General features: G+C 49.2%; 1 protein-coding gene across 3 annotated transcripts in view; it reads right to left on the bottom strand.

The window, feature by feature from the left end:
* creb5b (cAMP responsive element binding protein 5b) overlaps window positions 1-21,981 on the bottom strand; it is a 473,696-nt gene that overhangs the window by 140,985 nt on the left and 310,730 nt on the right. For all 3 annotated transcript variants that reach the window (XM_038797274.1, XM_038797276.1, XM_038797275.1), the window contains exon 8: window positions 21,541-21,667. In XM_038797274.1, coding sequence (XP_038653202.1) covers window positions 21,541-21,667 — 127 coding nt within the window. The remainder of the gene's footprint in view (window positions 1-21,540; window positions 21,668-21,981) is intronic.

Raw genomic sequence — 21,981 nt, 5'->3', positions numbered from 1 at the left:
AGTCACTCTTTGCTAAGGGGATCAGGGGTTATGGGGAGAAGGCAGGAGGAAGGGGATGAGAAAAATATCAGGCATGATTGAACAACGCAGCAGACTCGATGGGCCGAGTAGCCTAATTCTGCTCCGATGCCTTATGGTCTTCTCTTATTCGTTTTTCATTTCACATTTGAACTTTCAGCCTGGTTCTCAATTGTGTTATCCACCTGGCATTTTTAAAAACACACTTTGTCTTCTTCATCTTAATATCTGTCTATTTTGTCATTCAGGGAGCACTGGACTTGTTTGCCCTACTGTTGGCCTTCATGGAAATAAACCTTGACTGGGTGTGAGCTAGCTCTTATTTAAAGGTAGACCATTATTTAGGTATCATTTTTCCTGCCAAGCTGATTCCAATTCATGTGGCCCAAATCCATTTTACCCTATTGAAGTTGGCTCTCCCTCAGTTAATTATTCTTAATTTTGTTGTTTGGGGTCCTATTCCAGAGCCTACCTCAACCAAAGCAGTGCATTTTTTGATTTTTCTTTTAGATACGCGAGGTGAAAAACACTTACTGCAAAAACCAGTGTCAACCAAAAAATATGTAGCAGTATGGAATCTGTGGGCAGTTGATCTCTGTTTGTGGTTGGTGAGGTGCGTGAGATTATGTAGAATTACACAGAATATACAGCAGTGAAACTGACAATTTGGCATAATTAATCCACGCAACTGTTTACCCTCAAATCCATCCTCCCCCCCTCCCCCTACCCCAACTCCCTCCCCACACCCTACCCCAACCCTCCTCCCCCCACCCTACCCCAACTCCCTCCTCCCACCCTACCCCAACTCCCTCCTCCCCCCACGCCACCCCAACCCTCCTCCCCAGCCTAGCCCAATACCCTCCCCCCCACCCTACCCCAACTCCCTCCTCCCACCCTACCCCAACTCCCTCCTCCCCCCACGCCACCCCAACCCTCCTCCCCAACCTAGCCCAATACCCTCCCCCCCACCCTACCCCAACTCCCTCCTCCCACCCTACCCCAACTCCCTCCTCCCCCCACGCCACCCCAACCCTCCTCCCCAGCCTAGCCCAATACCCTCCACCCCACCCTGCCCCAACCCCCCACCCCCAGACTAGCCCAATACCCTCCCCCCGACCCGACCCCAACTCCCTCCCCCCACCCTACCCCAACTCCCTCCCCCACCCTACCCCAACTCCCTCCTCCCCCCACGCCACCCCAACTCCCTCCTCCCCCCACGCCACCCCAACCATCCTCCTCCAGCCTAGCCCAATACCCTCCACCCCACCCTACCCCAACCCCCCACCCCCAGCCTAGCCCAATACCCGCCCCCCCCACCCGACCCCAACACCCCTCCCCCAGCCTAGCCCAATACCCTCCCCCCACCCTACCCCAACCCCCCACCCCCAGCCTAGCCCAATACCCGCCCCCCCCACCCGACCCCAACACCCCTCCCCCAGCCTAGCCCAATACCCTCCCCCCACCCTACCCCAAACCTCCTCCCCCCAGCCTAGCCCAATACCCTCCCCCCCCACCCTCCCCCAACACCCTCCCCCCACCCTACCCCAACTCCCTCCTCCCACCCTACCCCAACTCCCTCCTCCCCCCACGCCACCCCAACCCTCCTCCCCCAGCCTAGCCCAATACCCTCCCCCCCCACCCTACCCCAACTCCCTCCTCCCACCCTACCCCAACTCCCTCCTCCCCCACGCCACCCCAACCCTCCTCCCCCAGCCTAGCCCAATACCCTCCCCCCCACCCTACCCCAACTCCCTCCTCCCCCCACGCCACCCCAACCCTCCTCCCCCAGCCTAGCCCAATACCCTCCCCCCCACCCTACCCCAACTCCCTCCTCCCACCCTACCCCAACTCCCTCCTCCCCCCACGCCACCCCAACCCTCCTCCCCCAGCCTAGCCCAATACCCTCCCCCCCACCCTACCCCAACTCCCTCCTCCCACCCTACCCCAACTCCCTCCTCCCCCCACGCCACCCCAACCCTCCTCCCCCAGCCTAGCCCAATACCCTCCCCCCCACCCTACCCCAACTCCCTCCTCCCACCCTACCCCAACTCCCTCCCCCACCCTACCCCAACTCCCTCCTCCGCCCACGCCACCCTAACTCCCTCCTCCCACCACCCGACCCCAATTCCCTTCCCCCACCATACCCCAACTCCCTCCCCCCACCTTACCCCAACTCCCTCCTCCCACCCTACCCCAACACACTCCCCCCCACCCTAACTCCCTCCCCCCCACCCTACCCCCTCCCCCACCGTACCCCAACTCCCTCCCCCCACCCTAACTCCCTCCCCCCCACCCTACCCCAACCCCCTCCCCCACCCTACCCCAACCCCCTCCCCCACCCTACCCCAACTCCCTCCCCCCACCCTACCCCAAACCTCCTCCCCCACCCTACCCCAACTCCCTCCCCCCACCCTACCCCACTCCCTTCCCCACCCTACCCCAACTCCCTTCCCCCACCCTACCCCGACTTCCTCCTCTCCCCACCCTACCCCAACACCCTCCTCCCCTACCCTACCTGAACACCCTCCTCATTCCTACCCTACCCCAACTCCCTCCCCCAACCACCCTACCCCCACCCTACCCTGACTTCCTCATCTCCCCACCCTACCCCAACACCCTCCTCCCCTCTACCCTACCCCCCTCCTCCCTCCCACCCTACAGCATCTTCCTCCTTTCTCCATAATACCCCAACTTCCTCCTTTCCCCATAATACCCCAACTTCCACCTTTCCCCATAATACCCCAACTTCCTCCTTTCCCCATAATACCCCAACTTCCTCCTTTCCCCATAATATCCCAACTTCCTCCTTTCCCCATAATACCCCAACTTCCTCCTTTCCCCATAATACCCCAACTTCCTCCTTTCCCCATAATACCCCAACTTCCTCCTTTCCCCATAATACCCCAACTTCCTCCTTTCCCCATAATACCCCAACTTCCTCCTTTCCCCATAATACCCCAACTTCCTCCTTTCCCCATAATACCCCAACTTCCTCCCCCCCACACTACCCCAACTCCCTCCTCCCCCCACCCTACCCCAACTTCCTCCTCCCCCACCCCACACCAACTCCCTCCTCCCCCCACCCCACACCAACTCCCTCCCCCCACCCTGCCCAACCCCTCCTCCCCCCACCTTACCCCAACCCTCCCCCACCCTGCCCAAATCCCTCTTTACCCCCCACACTACCCCAACTCCCTCCCCCACTCTGCCCCAACTCCTTCATCCCACGACCCTACTCCAACCCCCCACACTACCCCAACTCCCTCCCCCACTCTACCCCAACTCCCTCCTCCCACCTGACCCCAACTCCCCCCTCCCCCCACCCCACACCAACTCCCTCCTCCCCCACCCTACACCAACTCCATCCTCCCCCACCAACTCCCCCCACCCCACCCCAACTCCCTCCTCCCCCCACCCCACCCCAACTCACTTCCCCCACCCTGCGCAACCCCTCCTCCCCCAACCCTCACCCTGCCCAAATCCCTCTTTACCCCCCACACTAACCCAACTCCCTCCCCCACTCTGCCCCAACTCCTTTATCCCCGACCCTACCCCAACACCCCACCCTACCCCAACTCCCTCCCCCACCCTACCCCAACTCCCCCCCACCCTACCCCAACTCCCTTCCCCCAGCCTACCCCAACTCCCCACCTCCCTACCCAACCCCCTCCTCCCACCACCCTACCCCAACTCCCTCCCCCACCCTACCCAACCCCCTCCTCCCCCACCCTATTCAACCCCCTCCTCCCCCCACCCTGCCCAACCCCTCCCCCCCCACCTTACCCCAACCCTCCCCCCACCCTGCCCCAATCCCTCTTTCCCCCCCACACTACCCCAACTCCCTCCCCCACTCTACCCCAACTCCTTCATCCCCCAACCCTACCCCAACCCCCCACCCTACCCCAACTCCCTCCCCCACCCTACCAAACCCCCTCCTCCCCCACCCTATTCAACCCCTCCTCCCCAACCCTATCCAACCCCCTCCTCCCCCCACCCTATACAACCCCCTCCTCCCCCACCCTACCTCAACCCTCCCCCACCCTGCCCCAAATCCCTCTCCCCCCACACTACCCCAAATCCCTCCCCCCACCCTACCCCAACTCATTCCTCCCCCGACCCTACCCCAACCCCCCCACCCTACCCCAACTCCCACCCCCACCCTACCCAACCCCCTCCTCCCCCCACCCTACCCCAACCCTCCCCCCACCCTACCCCAACTCCCTCTCCCCCCCCCACCCGACACCAACTCCCTGCTCCTCCCCACTACTTATTTCACAATTTCTTTCTCCACTTTGGCTTTCTCTGAAATGTATCTGTATTGTTCCTCTCAACTACTCGCTGTGGTAGTAAGTTCCACATTCTCACCAGTCTCTGGGTAAAGAAGATTCTTGTGTCAGAATTTCCGATTTGATTGACTGATGACTATTTTATATTGATGTCGTGTAGTTTTGTTCCAGCACAGAAGTGAGAACACTGGGTGTTGAATTGCAAATCCCCCAAAAATAGGTGCAGCAAACATGATTCACAATTATCCCACATCAATGCAAGCAGCATACCGCTTTCATGCCACACATCCTTTCCCTAACTTCCATAAGGGGTGCCGGGCCTCATGTTCCTCACCCCCCCCCCCATGAGGAACGGGCCCTGGAGGTCGCGGGAGGTGGCTGAGGACAGATCAGTCACTGACATCGAGCTTGGCCTGCACCGTAGAGGTGAGGGTCCATCGTTCCCCCAACTCAGATGACTTGTCACATGCCAGGATGATAATCCTTCTCTCCAACTGGCAACATGTCCATTATCCCGCAGGATCTCCATTTTATGGTGCCGGCCCATCTGGGGTAGCGTCCTCCCTGCCGTCCAAGCTCAGAGGATGCCACCGTCGGGGTATCACAGCTGTCATCACCACCTTCCACTAACGCAGACACACACCTCAGTGGGTGAAAGTATTTTTCTGGGGCATAATCTGATGAGCACCACACAGTGGAGCATGCACATCAGGTAGAGGCAGGAATGTCCAGGGGAGACAGCAGTCAGAGGTCTGCTGGACCCCAGGACCCAGTTGAGTCCCAGTCAGATGCCGAGCCTCTGCACAAGGCAATCCCAGAGTTGATCCAGTCAATAGGGAGCGGCCATAAGATTCAGAGGGGGATGTCAGCTATACTGCAGCAGGACCACAGCTGACTGGAGGAGTCCCAAAGGTTATGCATGCAGGCGATAGCGCCGGCAATGCGTGGCACTGAGACCAACACCACTCGGGTGGCTGCCGCAGTGGAGAGTCTGGAGCACAATGTCAGCACCGTGAGTGGTGGTGTCCAAGGCATTGCTCAGTCAGTGACGGCCATGGATGACTGCCTCAAAAGCATATCCAAGTCGTGGAGGGACGTGTTCCTGATGCAGGTGAACATTGGTGAGGCGCTGCAGAGCATCGCCATGCTAAATTGTCCCTTAATTGGAAAAAATGAATTGGGTACTCGAAATTTAAATCGAAATGAACAGGGTGGCACGACAAGGCAAGTGTCACTGCCAAGTCGGACCCCAAACCCTCCAGAGAACTACTGCCAGGGGCATCAAACACCATTGGACATGGTAAACAGAGGCTGCCCCCACCCTTGGTATGCATCCTGGGGACACAGCTGGATGAAGCGGTACAGCACGGAAGGCTAAACAGATGGAGTTTCACTGAAATGCTATTGGTATGGGAGGGGGCCACGATTGTACACCATTAAATTGTACACCTGAGACATGTGAAGCTTTTGTCACGTTATTCTGCACTATGGGCTGTTCTACACCCTTCTCCCCCAGTAGCCCTGGGACATGCCACTCAAGTCCCTGCTCGAACCCGGGAATGATCCTGAGGCATAAAAGCTCAGGGCTGCGGTGACCTTGATGAAAATGAAATTAAATGAAAATTGCTTATTGTCACGAGTAGGCTTCAAATGAAGTTACTGTGAAAAGCCCCTAGTCGCCACATTCCGGCGCCTGTTCGGGGAGGCTGTTATGGGAATCGAACCGTGTTGCTGGCTTGCCTTGGTCTGCTTTCAAAGCCAGCGATTAGCCCTGAGAGCTATACAGCCCCTAGTGTATGGACACTGGAAGTAGGTTTCCTCCTGCAAGAGCTGCTTCCGCGGGGTCCAAGGTATCATCCATAGTGTAATATCTGTTAAGAATTGGAGAGGGTGTGAGACTGACAATCAGCTACGGCTCCCACCCCGGTAACCTCAGATCCCCCAAGTGTCCCCCACCCTCATCCCCTGCCATTCCTCAGGGTGCCATCCAACATGCCCTGCACACGCACCCCAGCTGCAGCAGTGGCCCCTGGGTATCAGACCCCAGACCCTGTATCTCAGACACCCGCTGGAAATGTTACCGTGACAGGACTGATTCCCTCCCCGGTCCACATACCCACCCTCTGGTTGCAGGGATGTGTTTCCAGTGCTAAGACCCAGCTCTTGGGTGTTCTAATGTTGCCTGATGCCTCTGTGGTGTTAATGCCTCTGGAGTTCAGGACAAGTGTCCAGGCCTCACAGCCTGATTGGGATGCTAGACAGTAACAACTGCCTGCGACATGGCACGTGAGCTCACGAGAATCCACTCGTGAGCTGTGTAGAACTCGCATTACTAAAATTGCCAATTCCCCATGAACCATAGCCTTCAGCTGTGTGGCCAGCGGGAGTTAAAGTGACCATCACCATATTACCACGGATGGCACTCTGTCACAGGCGTGTGCGGTGGGATGGACAGACAGCTGCTGGAGCTGCCTACGGATGTGGCATGGCGGACCCGCAGGTGCTGCAACCCCTCTTCCCCCAGACCAAGGGGGAATCCTCCCAACGATGGTGCCCCCATCTGAGCCCAACCCCCCTGGGTCTCCCCCACTCCCCACTGAGCAATGGGCATTGGCCCCCGTGCTCCAGGTGACTGCGAATTCCAAAGATGGTTACTCACCTCCTCAGATCCCTACAGCAGCCATTGCGCTAGTTTCGTGTTTTTAAGTAGGTGTACTGAACGGCACCTACATGACCGCAAGCTGGAGAGGCGGTTCGATCACGTGAAGGTGCTCGATAGGGAGTCCTTCCCGTTAATGGGGTGGAGATTGGTCTTAATTGGTGGGTATTGGTTTCTCGCCACGCTGCGGCGGGATATGGATCTCGCCAATGGGAGCCGGCCAGTCAGGGAGGAAATTGATCGGCAGCTGGTGTGGTTCCCAATTTCGGTCTCTCCCGCTATCTAACCGGCCCATTTTCACGCTCAAGTAGATCGTGCCCCGTAATGTGGAAGCAGATGTATTGTGAACTGAACCTGAATCCGGCGAAGAGTGAAGAAAGGTCAAACATGCGAGTGTTATGGGAGAGGCGTTTTCAGAACCCCAAAATGTATAATGGAGTTCAACCAACCTATTGTTGCTTTTGAAGCACAGGGCCTGGTCTCCAATGGTGTGGTATTACAATTATGGACACGTGGGTTTTTAAACACAAAACAATGTTTATTCCATGAATTCAACTTAACCTTTTTAAATAAACATTGGTTCACTTACCACCCCTTACTTCAAAGATAACCCCGAAAATAATACAACACTAAATAATCCCTCAAAATGTTCCTTCAAACCTCTAAAAGACGTAACACCTTTAAACAGAAACACATCAGGTTAAAGACATTACTATTATGAGTTTAAATCACCCAAATGATTCAGAGATAGTCTTTCATGGCAGAGATCATGGCAGATCCAGCTTACTGCAAAAACACAGACACACTCATGCTCTTTTCCTCAAAACCGGCTTTCTCCTTTCAAAACAGCTCACAGCAAACCAGGCAGGCACTTTTCAGCTGCTTTCTCAAACTGAAACTAAAAGCAGAAAAAGCAGAAGTGACCTCAGCTCAGCTCCCCCCTCTGACATCACTTCGGTAATTCCGCAAATGCGGCGAGTCGTAAAGGCTGCCGTGAAACTGGCCGTGTTTCACGGCAGCCGCCGCACCCCCTCCCGGGACCCGATTCTCCCCCCCGGGCGGGGCTAGCAGCGGGGCCCCGTGAACCACGGCATCGCGGCCTTAGCAACCATTGCTAAGTCCGCGCGCCAAGCGTCACGCCGGCTGACGCGCACGATGATGTCAGCTGCGCATGCGCAGATTGGACGGCTCCAACCCGCGCATGCGCGGTGCCGTCATCTCCCTCGGCCGCCCCGCGGACTGATCCTGCAGGGCGGCGGAGGGAGAAAGAGTGCGTCCGTTACGGACGCACTGCCCGTGATCGGTGGGCACCGATCGCGGGCCCATGCCCCCCTTGGCACAGCCGTGGTACTGCCGTGCCAATCGGGGCCCTGGATGCCCAGAACGGGCATGTTGCGGCCATTTTTACGACGGCAGCAAGCAGGTGTGTTTGCTGCCGTAAAAACGGCCATAAAGGCCTGGGAACTCGGCCCATCGGCCTGGGGAGAACCGCTGTTCGCCGTAAAAAACAGCGAGCACCGATTCGTGTAGTGGGGCGGCCATGGGGGGGGGGGGGGGGAGTATAGCGGGAGGGCGGGAAAAATGTTGGGGATGCCCTCCCGCTATTCTCCGATCCGTCGTGGGCAGCAGAGAATCGCGCCCATGAGATGCTCTATTTCTTAAAAGTACATTGCTTAAACATCCATTTCTTAAAGGTGCTCTCACATGACAAGAGAGAGTGAGAAGGCAAACAGGTTTACCATCTTTGCACTGGATATTTTGAGGCATTGGAAAGGAGGAGAGACATATCTGTAGGTGGCCAGGAGGGCCTTCAGATGCATGTGAGAAGGCAGTGTGGGAGCAGATAGTCAGAGAGGACAATGTTAGGAATGTTGCTGCAAGAGCCTAACCATATCTGAAGTTCAATAACCTCACATGAGTGGTCAAGTGAGTCCTTCTTCAAATGTAATTTCCAATCACACCCTCATCACTTGCCAACTGACATTGCTTTTTTATTTGTTCACAGGACGTGGGCATCACTGGCTAGGCCAGCATTTATTACCCACCCTTAATGACCCTTGAGAAGGTGATGGTGAGCAAACTTCTTGACTGCTGCAGTCCAGGTGGTTTTCCAAGTCAGGATGGTGTAGGGCTTGGAAGGAAAATTATGCAGGTAGTGATCCTACGCATCTTCTACCTTGTCCTTCTAGGTAGTAGAGATCAAGATTTGGAAGGTGCTGTCGAAGAAACCTTGCTGAGTTGCTGCAGTGAATCTTGTAGGTTAAACACATTGTTGTCTCTGTCTGTCATTGGTGGAGGTAGTGAATGTTTAACACTTCATATTTTCAGTACTCCAATGGTCTGCTTGAGCACCATATCACTTTTCTTGTGCCAACTCGGTTTTCATTGTATGCATGCTGAGGCCGAGTGTGTGGATTGCAAATTGGATTAATGAGCCATTTTGCCCTTATTGCCAAGTCAGCACCCCTTTGATTTGCAGTGGTAGCTGAAATGCATCTGGCACAGCAGACTGCCACAGAGCTGGGTTAGCGATCTGGAGAGAGGAGAGGGAGAGAGGTATTGATGGGATGGGGGAGTTGGGGGGGTGAATGGTGGCTTGCAGCAGTCTGTGGTTTTGGCGTGGAGCCAGGAGGCACAATTCAGTACTCGTGGCTCAACAATCAGGTAAGTATATTTTAAAACTGCCGCAGTTCCTTCCTGCTGCACATAGTAGTCCTGGTATTCCCGAACACAGTTAATCCATTAATAAACAGTGTTTCAAACAAATATTGTGCCCAATGCTTGCATATTCAAAAGACCTAACACCTGATATAGACATGGGTCCTAGGTTTCTCTGTTGGTGCATTCAGCAATATGGCGGGTGGCACACTTACAACTCAGGATATACTCGCCTGCCATTTGGGATGGTTTTGCAGTCAATTTAAGCTGGTATTTAAGGCACAGCATCATCGAGTTTCAGGCTCATAATTTGCACCAGAAATGCATAATTAATGATGCTTCTTCTCAAAATAGTGGACATGAAATACTTAGGGATGTAGCTTCTCGTTTTCAGCCGGTTGGAAGCACTCGCTACCTAATCTATCTCTGCCAGTTCAAATTCTCTCATCAGTAGTGGTCTGCTAATCAGAAAATCTGCATCGTAATGTGCCATATGAAGCTTTGTTTTAAGTAATGATATAATTACTATAAGTGTTTTAAGTGTTAAAGTGGAACGATTACATCACTGGTTGTCCTCAGTTACAGATTAATCATGAGAACCTGGCAAGCTTCCAGTCTACGTAACTTTCTAGGGAACCTGGTGTTTTTTAATGTTTAGAAAGCAACTTTTTGGGAAGTACCTTTAGTGGACCACATCCCCCATTTCTGCAGGAAGGGAATTGTTGTTGTTATCAAAGGGCTTGGTTTAGATCCGATGCTGTAATATTCTTGATCTGCAAATGGACAAAGGTTTGCCAAGAGGAATATGGATAAACGTCCGCCGGACATATTTTAGCATATTTTCTCCATATGCTATCAAGGCATGACCCCCTACAGGCTTAATTCCTATGTAGGCGCCAGGTTCAGAGGCCCTGCAAGAGATATCAGGACTCTTTGCTTTGTTGCTGTGTTTTCTTGGCAGTAATTTACTGGCAGGAAATGGTGGAAATTCTACACCATCATGGGCAACACCAATAGCAATTAGGGGTGAGCAATAAATGTTGGCCTAGCCATTGACGTCCATGTCCTGTAAATGAATTTAATAATAACACATTAATTGAGAAAGGGATCATGATGTGTAAATCAAACCATCACGATATGAATAAAACCAGCTTCTAAATGCACCTGGTTCATGAAAAAGGAATGTGAGATGCAAGGTTTGGGCAAATTCAGCCTGAGCCTGACTGCTTTTTGCTGATACGCCTGAGGAGTTAGTAAATTGGTAAACCTTTTCTTATGCATATGTAAGACTATAGATTATTAGGTCACTGATGGTGATAACTCTTGATAACATGATTGAAAAATATCTCATGTTTATAGTGTTAAATTTATATTTGTTGGCAGATCCAAAGCCAGTTCAGACTGCCAAAATCTACATTTCATCCAAGGCTAATTCCCTAATCACTAGATCCGGACGGTGTTACTTACATGCCAAGCAAAGTTCAGTTTATATCAGTGATTAAAATAATGAATTAAATTAGCATAGAGTTTGAGAGAAAAAAAACATTCATTTTCTTCTTTATTGAGTTAAAAAAAACCTCAAGGAGGTAAACTTATTGAAGGATCAAATTAAAACTCTTGATCCAGAATTTTGCCTTCCATACCAACACAAATCCCAGCAAATGCGGTATTTGAACTCACCAGTGTTCCACTGCATTAGTTCGAATAATGCTGCTAGTATGAACAAACCATGCATTGAAATCACCAGAAATAAATGTAAATTCGAAGTCCTTGTCATTTAGTTTTAATACCACAGAATGCTTTGTACAGAGAGAAATTCCCACACAGATGTAATCATGAAGTGGCATTCAGGGGAATATCCCTTTTGGGAATGTAAGCTGACACAGTGGAAACATGCAATACCCAATATTGGTTCCTGTATTAGGTGCAAACAAGCTCATTTGGTAATCTCATTTCTGAGCTACAGGGGGCGATTCTCCGAGCTTCGCGCCGGGCCGGAGAATCGCCACAACCGCGCCACGATGCCCAACGCTGGCGCGCGATTCTCTAAAGTGCAGAGAATTGGCACCATTTGCGCCGGCACGTTTAGCACGGTGCAGGCCACGGGCCGCTGCAATCGGCGGGGCCGCGATCCTCCGGCCCAGATGGGCCGAGCTGCCGCACGGATACGACAGAGTCCCGCTGGCGCTGTTCACCCCTGGTCGCTGCCGGCAAGAACTCAGCACGAGCGGTTGGGGGGGGCGACCTGTGCGGGGGGTGGAGGGTGGCTCCGTCCCTGGGGGGGGCCTCCGATGGGGTCTGGCCTGTGATCGGGGCCCACCGATCGGCGGGCCGGCCTCTTCCTCCCGGGCCTACTTTCCTGCGCGTCCGGCCCCTGAACACCGACGCCATGTTGAGTCGGGACCGGTGCACTGAAGGTTGGCGCGGCCCAATTGAGCATGAGCGGTTTGACGCGGCGCCCATTTGGCGCCGGGAAGGGAGGCTGGAGCGGCGTGAACTGCTCCAGCGCCGTGCTGGCCCCCTATGCCAGAAACGCGACGGCGTTCACGACGGCGCGATCACTTGGGCTCCATTTTGGACAATCGCCCCCACAATGGGAAACTTAAAAGCAGTTGGAAATACTGGCTCTGAAATTCTGTCGTGATTTCTGGTTTCCAATTGTGTCCTTGGGAGTGGGGGGAGTTCCACTAGCCTCCCATTTAGGTTACAGCGGAAAATGATGAGAACCTATGCAGAATTTAAGGGCCAACTTTATTCCAATACCTAGCTATTCCTTTCTTACAACAACTTTCTTCCATCTGCAGTAAACTACCTTCATTACTTCAAGATCATGGGATGTAGCCTTGAGCATATCTGGTGCACTACTAGTTTACTCATCTATCGACTAAACTGGTTATGTCTTACCAAGTACTATTAGGTGTTACAGACAGGAGAGAGGAAGGAAAATGGTACTTATTTCCTCTCACCACTTGCCTGGAAGCAGATGGTGTTTTGATTTATTTTTAAATTATGCAGTTGAGTGTTTTCCCAAATTCTTGGTTTGTGTGATCCAATTTAGTACTAAAGAGCAGCAAACAGATGATAAGATTAACTCAGAAGGTTAGAGTGCTCGAAACGTCCCGCTCCACTTCATCCACACACACATTAACATACAAACTCAAACACACACCAAAGGAAGGGATAGGAAAAGGAGTTTTACAACTATGGATAGTAACAGTAAAAGAACCACAGAAATGAACATTAGTTCATGTGATTTCAAGAAACCACAGTCACTGTCCAATGAAGAATTCTTTCACATAGGATTTCAGGTTCAGCTGGCTGAAGACCGGAGTTATAGAATTCGCTTTATATTTGGTGCTCTTACCACAAGATGAGACTGGGCTGTTTCTGCAGGCAATGGTAGGAAATCGTGCAGCAGAGACAGATTTGAAGAGCAGGCTGTTGTTCCGCCCAGAGGGCTGTTTATCGGTGATTCACCAATTGGATCTTAAACAGTAAACTGCTTGTGAGGCTAAAGATTTAAGGTGAAAAATTGTCCTAAAAGGCTAGAGGCTTGGGCTATGTGACATATCGCAGTAATGGTTACTTGTAGCTGAACAATCAGATCCTGTGCTTCTGGCCAGAATTCCTTTATTCTAATTAGGAGGGATAAAGTGGTTATTAGCATCTCTTCCAGTATAAGCAGTTCCAAACTCTCTCTTGTGATAGTTCCAGGAGAGGATTCTCCATCGGCAGTAGGGGAGTTCCTGTTGCGGCGGAGAATCCCATGAGAGGGGGAAAAACGGGATCAGTGCCACCGTTTGTGATGCTCTGGTCCCTCGCTGGCGGCGACATCCGAGGTTCACACCCCACGCTAGCCCTAGCGGGAGGATGCAATTAGAACAAAATGATCCATTTGCATCCTATCAATGGGCAGGGCACTGCATCCTCCGTGATGCTCCAGCCCTCTGGGCCATGATTCCCATGAGTGTGGATTGGTGCGAGTATTTTCCAGCGTGGCCCTAATGCGGTGGACCTCGCAGTTAGCCAAGGGGTAAGTATTTAAGGTAGGTGCCCCGCAAAGTCCACTGAAGGACCTCCTCCTCCCAATAAATCCTGTAATCCCCCCATGTCAGAGAACCTCCCCCATAGCAGAGAGCACCCTTCCAGAGCAGAGCCCGCGCCCCTTTTCAGTCATCCCTGCCAGGAAGTTAAAGAGCAGTCCAGGCAGAAACAGTGAAAAGCATCGCTTTCCACTCGCTTGTGCCTTACACCGGCTACGTCAGACAGATGTCTAGAAAGCAGCAGCTGTTACTTCATAGAAATACAAACCGCATCGCAAGGCTTTAAACACAGATCCTTTCATCTGCAAGGTTTCTATTCATTTGTATATAAACATCTAGGAGTTACTTGTTTATAAACATCGAGGAGTTAAATGCTTTCACTTCCTCTTTTTCTCAGCAGAAAGCATTTAACTGCTTTTGATGTGGTGACAACCATATAAAAATCATGGTTAGGTTCAAAGCTTGAGATGCATTCAAGCATGAAGGGAAATGAAATGAAAATAAACAATCCAGATATCTAGCTGAATGAAAGCTGTCAATTGCAGCATACTAAAACCTGTTTCTCTTTGAAGGGAACAAAACATCCCAGACAACGGTTTTGTTGCAAAAACTATCCTGTCTTCAGTATCTCTTTCCACCTCAGGCCTAATATAAGGAAAATCTTCAGTCTAAATAATTTACTGTGATTAATTATTTTCCAAAATATAGTCCCCCGTTCATTATAAGATTTCAGCGCAAGATTATTACAGATGTGGCCTGACTCGAGGCATGAAGTTTCACTGAAGACCTCTAGGGCAAGACTTTCCGAATGCCCCTACAGCATGTTTCACAGCAGCAGAGGCAGCCCGCCATTGGCCGGTGGAGGGATTGTCAATGGGATTTCCTGTTCTATGCATCCTCGTCCCGGAAAACCCGCAGCAGGGATTCAGTGTCGGCGGGACCACAAGATCTCACCAGTAGGAATGACCGGAAAATTCCTGCCATAGTCCATTATTCTGGCTCTGAATCCTAATATCCTATTGGCTTTCTCATTTCACAGCCAAGATGTCCAAACACTACACCCACTCTCAATTCCCATGTAACCTACCGGCTTTTATCAAGTTTGATTTACTAATAGCAGTGATTATTCGTTGAGCAGCAAATACACACTGAAATGTACCATAATAAATTCCTTAAAAACAGATTTGCCAGACCTGCTGAGTCTATTCAGCAGTTTCTGTTTTTATTATTAATAAGTTTACTAATTGGTACAAAATTTATACATGTAAATGACAGTGAAAAACAAAATGGAAAATTCAGTATTGCTCAAAGTTAGAATCCAATGCTGCCTACACCCTAAATTCTGGAGAAAACTTAGATTGAGATGATGTAAACAGCATGACTGGCTCCATGAAAATTGCTACACACATGGTGTCCTGCCAAGAGGTGGGAAGTGGCTTGAATATAGTTACAGTTTCTAATACTTTAGCTACTTGTTAGTATAGGGATGATTAAAATAGCGATTAAAGTAAAAACTGATCCACTATATATGTTGCACACTTTAAAAACTTTCTTTTCTATAAAGCCTTCATATCAATACTTTTTTTTATAACTTCCAATTCTTTCATTGAGGCATTGACTTCTTACTGAAGTTCAGTCGCAAACACAGTTTACTACTTTGGCCAAACAAACATTCTTTATGAATCAGTCTTGCAAAGAGGTTATTCAACCATGATTCTTTCCCTCACCACACATGCGCACTGTAGTATGGGCCACAGAATAGTGCTTAGGATTGAGAACCCTGGCCATTTTGTTCCATTCCTTACCCCAAGGACAGTGAAACTGATTATGGTGCCCCTTTTGCCAATTCTGACTGATCCAAAGTAACTGAACAGAGGTCAGGGTTGATCCTCCAAGTTTCTATACACATCACAGGGAATGAAACTGGTCTCTGACCCCAGCATAATGGGCAATAACAAACCGGCAGCCCATTTATACTACGCTTGATTTTGTTTTCCATCAACTTCAGTGGGTTGACAATTTTCATCACTGATTTTCACTCCAAGCAAGTTAATTCTCTGAAAACATCATCCTTAGCGTCTGACCCTCAACTTGGCTTCTTGTTAGTTATAAGATGTTTGGCAGGCAGAAAAACAAATGATCAAACTGTTTTCAATCTCTCATCTCATCATTTTACATCATTTAACTATTTCCATTGAAATTGAGTTTACTTTCTTTGGTGTTGAATCACGTATGCACTTCAATAATAATAAGAATTTACCAACAGCTGAAAACATGTTGATGTGTTCTGATACAATTCCAAATGTGACTCTAAAACAGCTTGTGTGTACATTAATCTTGTGTATGAGCAATTATTCCGAATTTGGGGGAACCTAAACAGAAACTTTCTCAAAGATGGGAGAAGTTGCCTTCAAGCCAATATGGTCCCAAACAACTTTCAAAGTAAGGGTTAGCATTATAGCAATCAGCTTAAAATCCAAACCCAGTGTCAAAATCACCGTCTGAAACATTCCAACTAGTTTTTACTGGTTACCCAGTGAGATCGCACAAGTGGAAGTTTTTGGTGCCTCTGACGTAATTCATGTCAGGTCCCTAAACTATCACAGTTACCTCTGATGGCATTTGTGAAAGCAGAGGCATTCTGATCCCAAATCCCTAGATTCTTCAACCCTCCAGTTTTTCAGTTACTACACCACTTGAAAGTATTTTTAAAATGTGTGGAGAATAATCAGACAACATGTAAAATTCGGCCTTTGTTCTTTAAAAAGGCTGATTCACAAACCAGGGCCGGGATTCTCCGAGCCCGCGACGACTCAGAGAATCGGAGTTGAAGCCGAGACGGCCCGTGACACCGGTCCGATGCTGGGAAGCGATTCTCCGGCGACCAGAGAATCGCCACCAGCCGGGCATGCGCAGTCGATGCGGCGCCGGTTAGGGACCGTTGAAAGAGGCCCCTGCGACGATTCTCAGCGGTCGACTGGCCGAGTTCCCGCCGGCATGGTTCTAACATGGTTCCACCTGGCGGGAGCTTGGACCCACGGCTGTGATGGCTGTCCTGGTGAGGGGGGCAGGGGAATCAGACTCCTGGCAGGGCCTCCACGATGGGCAGGCCCACGATCGGGGGCCACCGATGGGTGGGCGCGGGCGATCCGGGGGGGGGGCCTACCTTCTTCCGCGTCGGCACATTGTGTGGCTCCACCATGTTGCTCGGGCCCGGTGCAGAAGCAGTCACCGTCTGTATGCGCGGACCTGCGGCCGGCCAGCGAGCGCATGCGCGGACCCGTGGCCGGCAGTGCTGGGCTGCGTATCGGTGCCGCCGCTAGGTGCAACACTCTAGCGCCGTGCTGGCCCCCTGTGGGCCACGGAATCGCTGGGCCAGGAGACCCGTTGACGCCCACGTGAAACACTCAGGTGTTCACGCCGGCGTCAACACATAGCGGCGATTTTAGAGAATCCCGGCCCATGTATTTCCATCACTTTTTATTTTTATTTTCAGATTTCCAGCATTTTCAGTTTTTCCTTTTTGTTTTAAAAATATTCTATTTGCATGTTACTTTTCTTACAATTCCCGTAGAGATCAAGAACTTTTAAAAAGAGATTTGTACTTCCAGTTACCAGCTGAAACAATGACACAGCAAGATTTCACTTTTTAAAACTTTTGTTGCAACAAACGATAAAGAAACACTTGGCTAGACACTATTCTTTTGTAGACAACTTATACTTTAAACTACAGAAAGTGATGTTTCCCTGATATATTTACCACCGATCACACTCCATGATACTACAGGCCTTTTAGCAAACAGCCCACAGTTGCTTCCAATGGGTTTCTGTGTGCCCATTGCATCAAGTGATAACTTGTGACTGGCTCCAGGCTCTTTCTTCACCTTTGGAGAATCCCTTAAATCTACCACCAGGAGAAAAGCCTGCTCCGGTGATTCTTCATTCCCACAGCCAACCAGAATCTTTAGATGGTTGCAGGATGGATCGCTTTGACAGAGAGCACACTCCTGCCACATCTGGTTGTGGTAGTTCACAAAGTCAAGCATCCTTTTCCCTCTGCTATCCATGCAGGACCTCTACTGTATGTGATATTCAATGATTTGTAGAGAATCCTGTATCCTGATCTGAAAAATGGCTTCCTCTGCTCCCTTCCTCAATGAACACATGAAACACTTACATCCAGGTATAAATGCCAATTAACTATCTTTGATCTCAACTCGTTTTCTTCAGAGAAGTTACTGGAAAATTGAAAGCACAACTGTCTATAACCCAACTCAAACAACACCTTTCTGGGACTTTGGGACACTTAGGGTTTACTCATGGTAAACTCAGAGACTGTTTGCATTGTCTCCAAGCGTAAACATCTTGCACTCCTTCTCAGTAAAACAATCTACGCCTTCCTTTGATCTCTAACAATCAAACCACCAGGCTCACTGTTTGGAAGACTGCAGAACAGGTCACATGACCCCCTACATTTCCCTAAATTTAAAGCTACAGTCGCAAAATATAATAATATTTTAAACCTCATTATTGTAGCACACATTGTTGATCTGGTTTGTATTTAAGGCTGGATATTATTTTCAGCTGTTTCTTCAAAGATTCCACACATTTCTTTCTGCCAAAGTTACAACAGGGGATCACAAGAAATTCCAGAGAATTTCTGCAGCAACATGTTCAACATATGTTTTTGAAAAACGTCAGTTAGCAAAACTTTTTTTTGAAACCTCTTTAATTACTTTTAAACGATTAAATAGAGTAATTTAGCAAATCCATCCTTGGCCAACATCTGCTTTTCAAAATGCATTAAAAAAAAGTCCAGAACACCAGATAAATTATTGAAATTAACGAACTCAATCATAAATAAAAGACCACAAGATCAATTTTGAAGTAATCACTTCCATTGGGCAGGAGACATTTTTTTTTAGTTAAACCTCATCTGAACTCTGGTGGCTGAGCTAGAGAGATTATTTAGAAATTATTTTGTTTAAGAATTGCAACTCATTGATGACAGGCGACACAGCATGTTCATTATTTTCTATTAAGAGCATGATGAACATAAGAACATAAGACCTAGGAACAGGAGTAGGCCATCTGGCCCTTCGAGCCTGCTCCGTCATTCAATGAGATCATGGCTGATCGTTTGTGGACTCATCTCCACTTTCCCACCCGAACACCATAACCCTTTATTCTTCCTTCAAAAAACTATCTATCTTTATCTTGAAAACATTTAATGAAGGAACCTCAACTGATTCACTGGCAGGGAATTCCATAGATTCACAACCCGTTGGGTGAAGAAGTTCCTCCTAAACTTAGTCCTAAATATAATTCCCCTTATTTTGAGACTATGCCCCCTAGTTATGCTTTCACCCGCCAGTGAAAGAACCTCCCCGCATCTATTGTATCTATTCCCTTCATAATTTTACATGTTTCTATAAGATCCCTCCCATCCTTCTAAATTTCAACGAGTACAGTCCCAGTCTACTCATCATCTCCTCATAATCCAACCCCCTCAACTCTGTGATTAACCTCTGTGACTCATGAACTAGCACACCCAGGTCCCTCTGCACAGCAGCATATTTTAATATTTTATCATTTAAATAATAATCCCTTTTGCTGTTATTCCTACCAAAATGGATAACCTCACATTTGTCAACATTGTATTCCATCTGCCAGACCCTAGCCCATTCACTTAAACTATCCAAATCCCTCTGCAGACTTTCAATATCTTCTGCACTTTTTGCTTTCTCACTCATCCTAGTTTCGTCTGCAAACTTGGACACATTGCACTTGGTCCCCAACTCCAAATAATCTATGTAAATTGTGAACAATTGTGGGCCCAACACTGATCCCTGAGGGACACCACTAGCTACTGATTGCCAACCAGAGTAACACCCATTAATCCTCAATCTTTGCGCTCTATTAATTAACCAATCCTCTATCCATGTTACTACTTTACGCTTAACGCCATGCATCATTATCTTATGCAGCAACCTTTCGTGTGGCACCTTGTCAAAAGCTTTCTGGAAATCCAGATATACCACATCCACCATTGGCTCCCTATGGTCTACTGCACTGGTAATGTCCTCAAATCCAGATGCCCTGCTATTTCTTTCTTGATGATAGATTCCAGAATCTTCCCTACTACCGAAGTTAAGCTAACTGGCCTATAATGACCCGTTTTTGCCCACCTCCTTTTTTAAACAGAGGTGTCACGTTTGCTAATTTCCAATCCGCTGGGACCACCCCAGAGTCCAGTGAATTTTGGTAAATTATCGCTAGTGCATTTGCAATTTCCCCAGCCATCTCTTTTAGTACCCTGGGATGCATTCCATCAGGGCCAGGAGACTTGTCTACCTTTAGCCCCATTAGTTTACCCATCACTACCTCCTTCATGATAACAATCGTCTCAAGGACCTCACCTGTCATAGCCTCATTTCCATCAGTCACTGGCATGTTATTTGTGTCTTCCACTGTGAAGACCGACCCAACAAACCTGTTCAGTTCCTCAGCCATTTCCTCATCGCCCATTATTAAATCTCCCTTCTCATCCTCGAAAGGACCAATATTTACCTCAGCCACTCTTTTTTATTTTATATATTTGTAGAAACTTTTACCATGTTTTTATATTCTGAGTAAGTTTACTCTCATAATCTATCTTACTCTTCTTTATAGCTTTTTTAGTAGCTTTCTGTTGCCCCCTAAAGATTTCCCAATCCTCTAGTCCCCAACTAATCTTTGCCACTTTGTATGCTTTTTCCTTCAATTTGATACTCTCCCTTATTTCATTAGAACATCGAACATAGAACATACAGTGCAGACGGAGGCCATTCGGCCCATTGAGTCTGCACCGACCCACTTAAGCCCTCACTTTCATCCTATCCCCGTAACCCAATAGCCCCTCCTAACCTTTTTGGTCACTAAGGGCAATTTAGCATGGTCAATCCACCTAAAGGCACGTCTTTGGACTGTGGGAGGAAACCGGATCACCCAGAGGAAACCCACGCAGACACGGAGAGAACGTTCAGACTCCGCACAGACAGTGACCCAGCGGGGAATCGAACCTGGGACCCTGGTTCTGTGAAGCCACAGTGCTATCCACTTGTGCTACCGTGCTGCCCACTTCCTTAGATATCCACGGGCGATTTTCCCTCTTTCTACCATCTTTCCTTTCTGTTGGTATAAACCTTTGCTGAGCACTGTGAAAAACCTCTTGGAAGGTTCTCCACTGTTCCAAAACTGTTTCACCATAAAGTCTTTGCTCGCAGTCTACCTTAGCCAGTTCTTCTCTCATCCCATTATAATCTCCTTTGTTTAAGCACAAAACATTAGTGTTTGATTTTACCTTCTCACCCTCCATCTGTATTTTAAATTCCACCATATTGTGATCACTCCTTCCAAGAGGATCCCTAACTATGAGATTATTAATTAATCCTGTCTCATTACACAGGACCAGACGTAGGATCATATTGTATGAATTGAACTAAATGAATCTACACTAACTGTTTCCTGATATATTCATTAGCTGTGAGTAAAGCAGCTTAAGGATTTGTATCAAGTCTTGTCTCATCAAACCTACCTTTGGAGAGATTGAAGAATCACCAAAGCAAAAACCGTGAACAACTAATTCTCGTCATAAACAGATACCATCGTTACTTGCTTGATTACACTGCCCTACAATGCACTGAAAGCGAACTTCCGGAAAGGCTAAATTACGCACACTTGCAAGAGTAGCTGATGCCACTGAAATTAGAAGATAGCTGCGGAAGACTTAAATTTGTAACAAACATTTGCCATGTTAGAATGACTTGAATTTACATTTGAATAGCCAGAAGATGGAAAACTCAATGTTAAAGTCACAGAAATCACAGAAACTTACAGGCATCAATACTGCAGAAGATACTGGCATTGCTGAATTGGGGAGGTTGCCAGGCATGGACCCTGGCATGGGCTGCCTTTGTCTGTTGTGGAGATGCAGTAATGACGATAGAGACCCTGGGACAGGCCTGAGGGAACAAAAAGAGATAAAGGGCATCAGAAAACAATTTTACAGATCAGAATGGCAAGTGGAAAACATAAAGTACTTAAACAAAAAGCACAGTGGCCTTAATATTCACCCCTTCACAATGAATGGCAGGGGATTAACGACTTAAATATGTGACATGGATTTTTGGCACATTGCACAGGTGCCCCACCAGCATCATGGCTCCTGAGTGTCCTACTGATGGTTTGTTCCGTTTCCTGTGCGGCAGTGTGACAAACTGGCAGCTTGGCTTACAACCCAGAGGGCGGGGGTTGGGGGTAGGGAGCATGGGAGGAG

Source organism: Scyliorhinus canicula, chromosome 5, assembly GCF_902713615.1.
Source record: "Scyliorhinus canicula chromosome 5, sScyCan1.1, whole genome shotgun sequence".
Classification (NCBI taxonomy): domain Eukaryota; kingdom Metazoa; phylum Chordata; class Chondrichthyes; order Carcharhiniformes; family Scyliorhinidae; genus Scyliorhinus; species Scyliorhinus canicula.
Note: the sequence above shows the minus strand (reverse complement) of the source record. Positions and strands in the feature narration are given on the sequence as shown.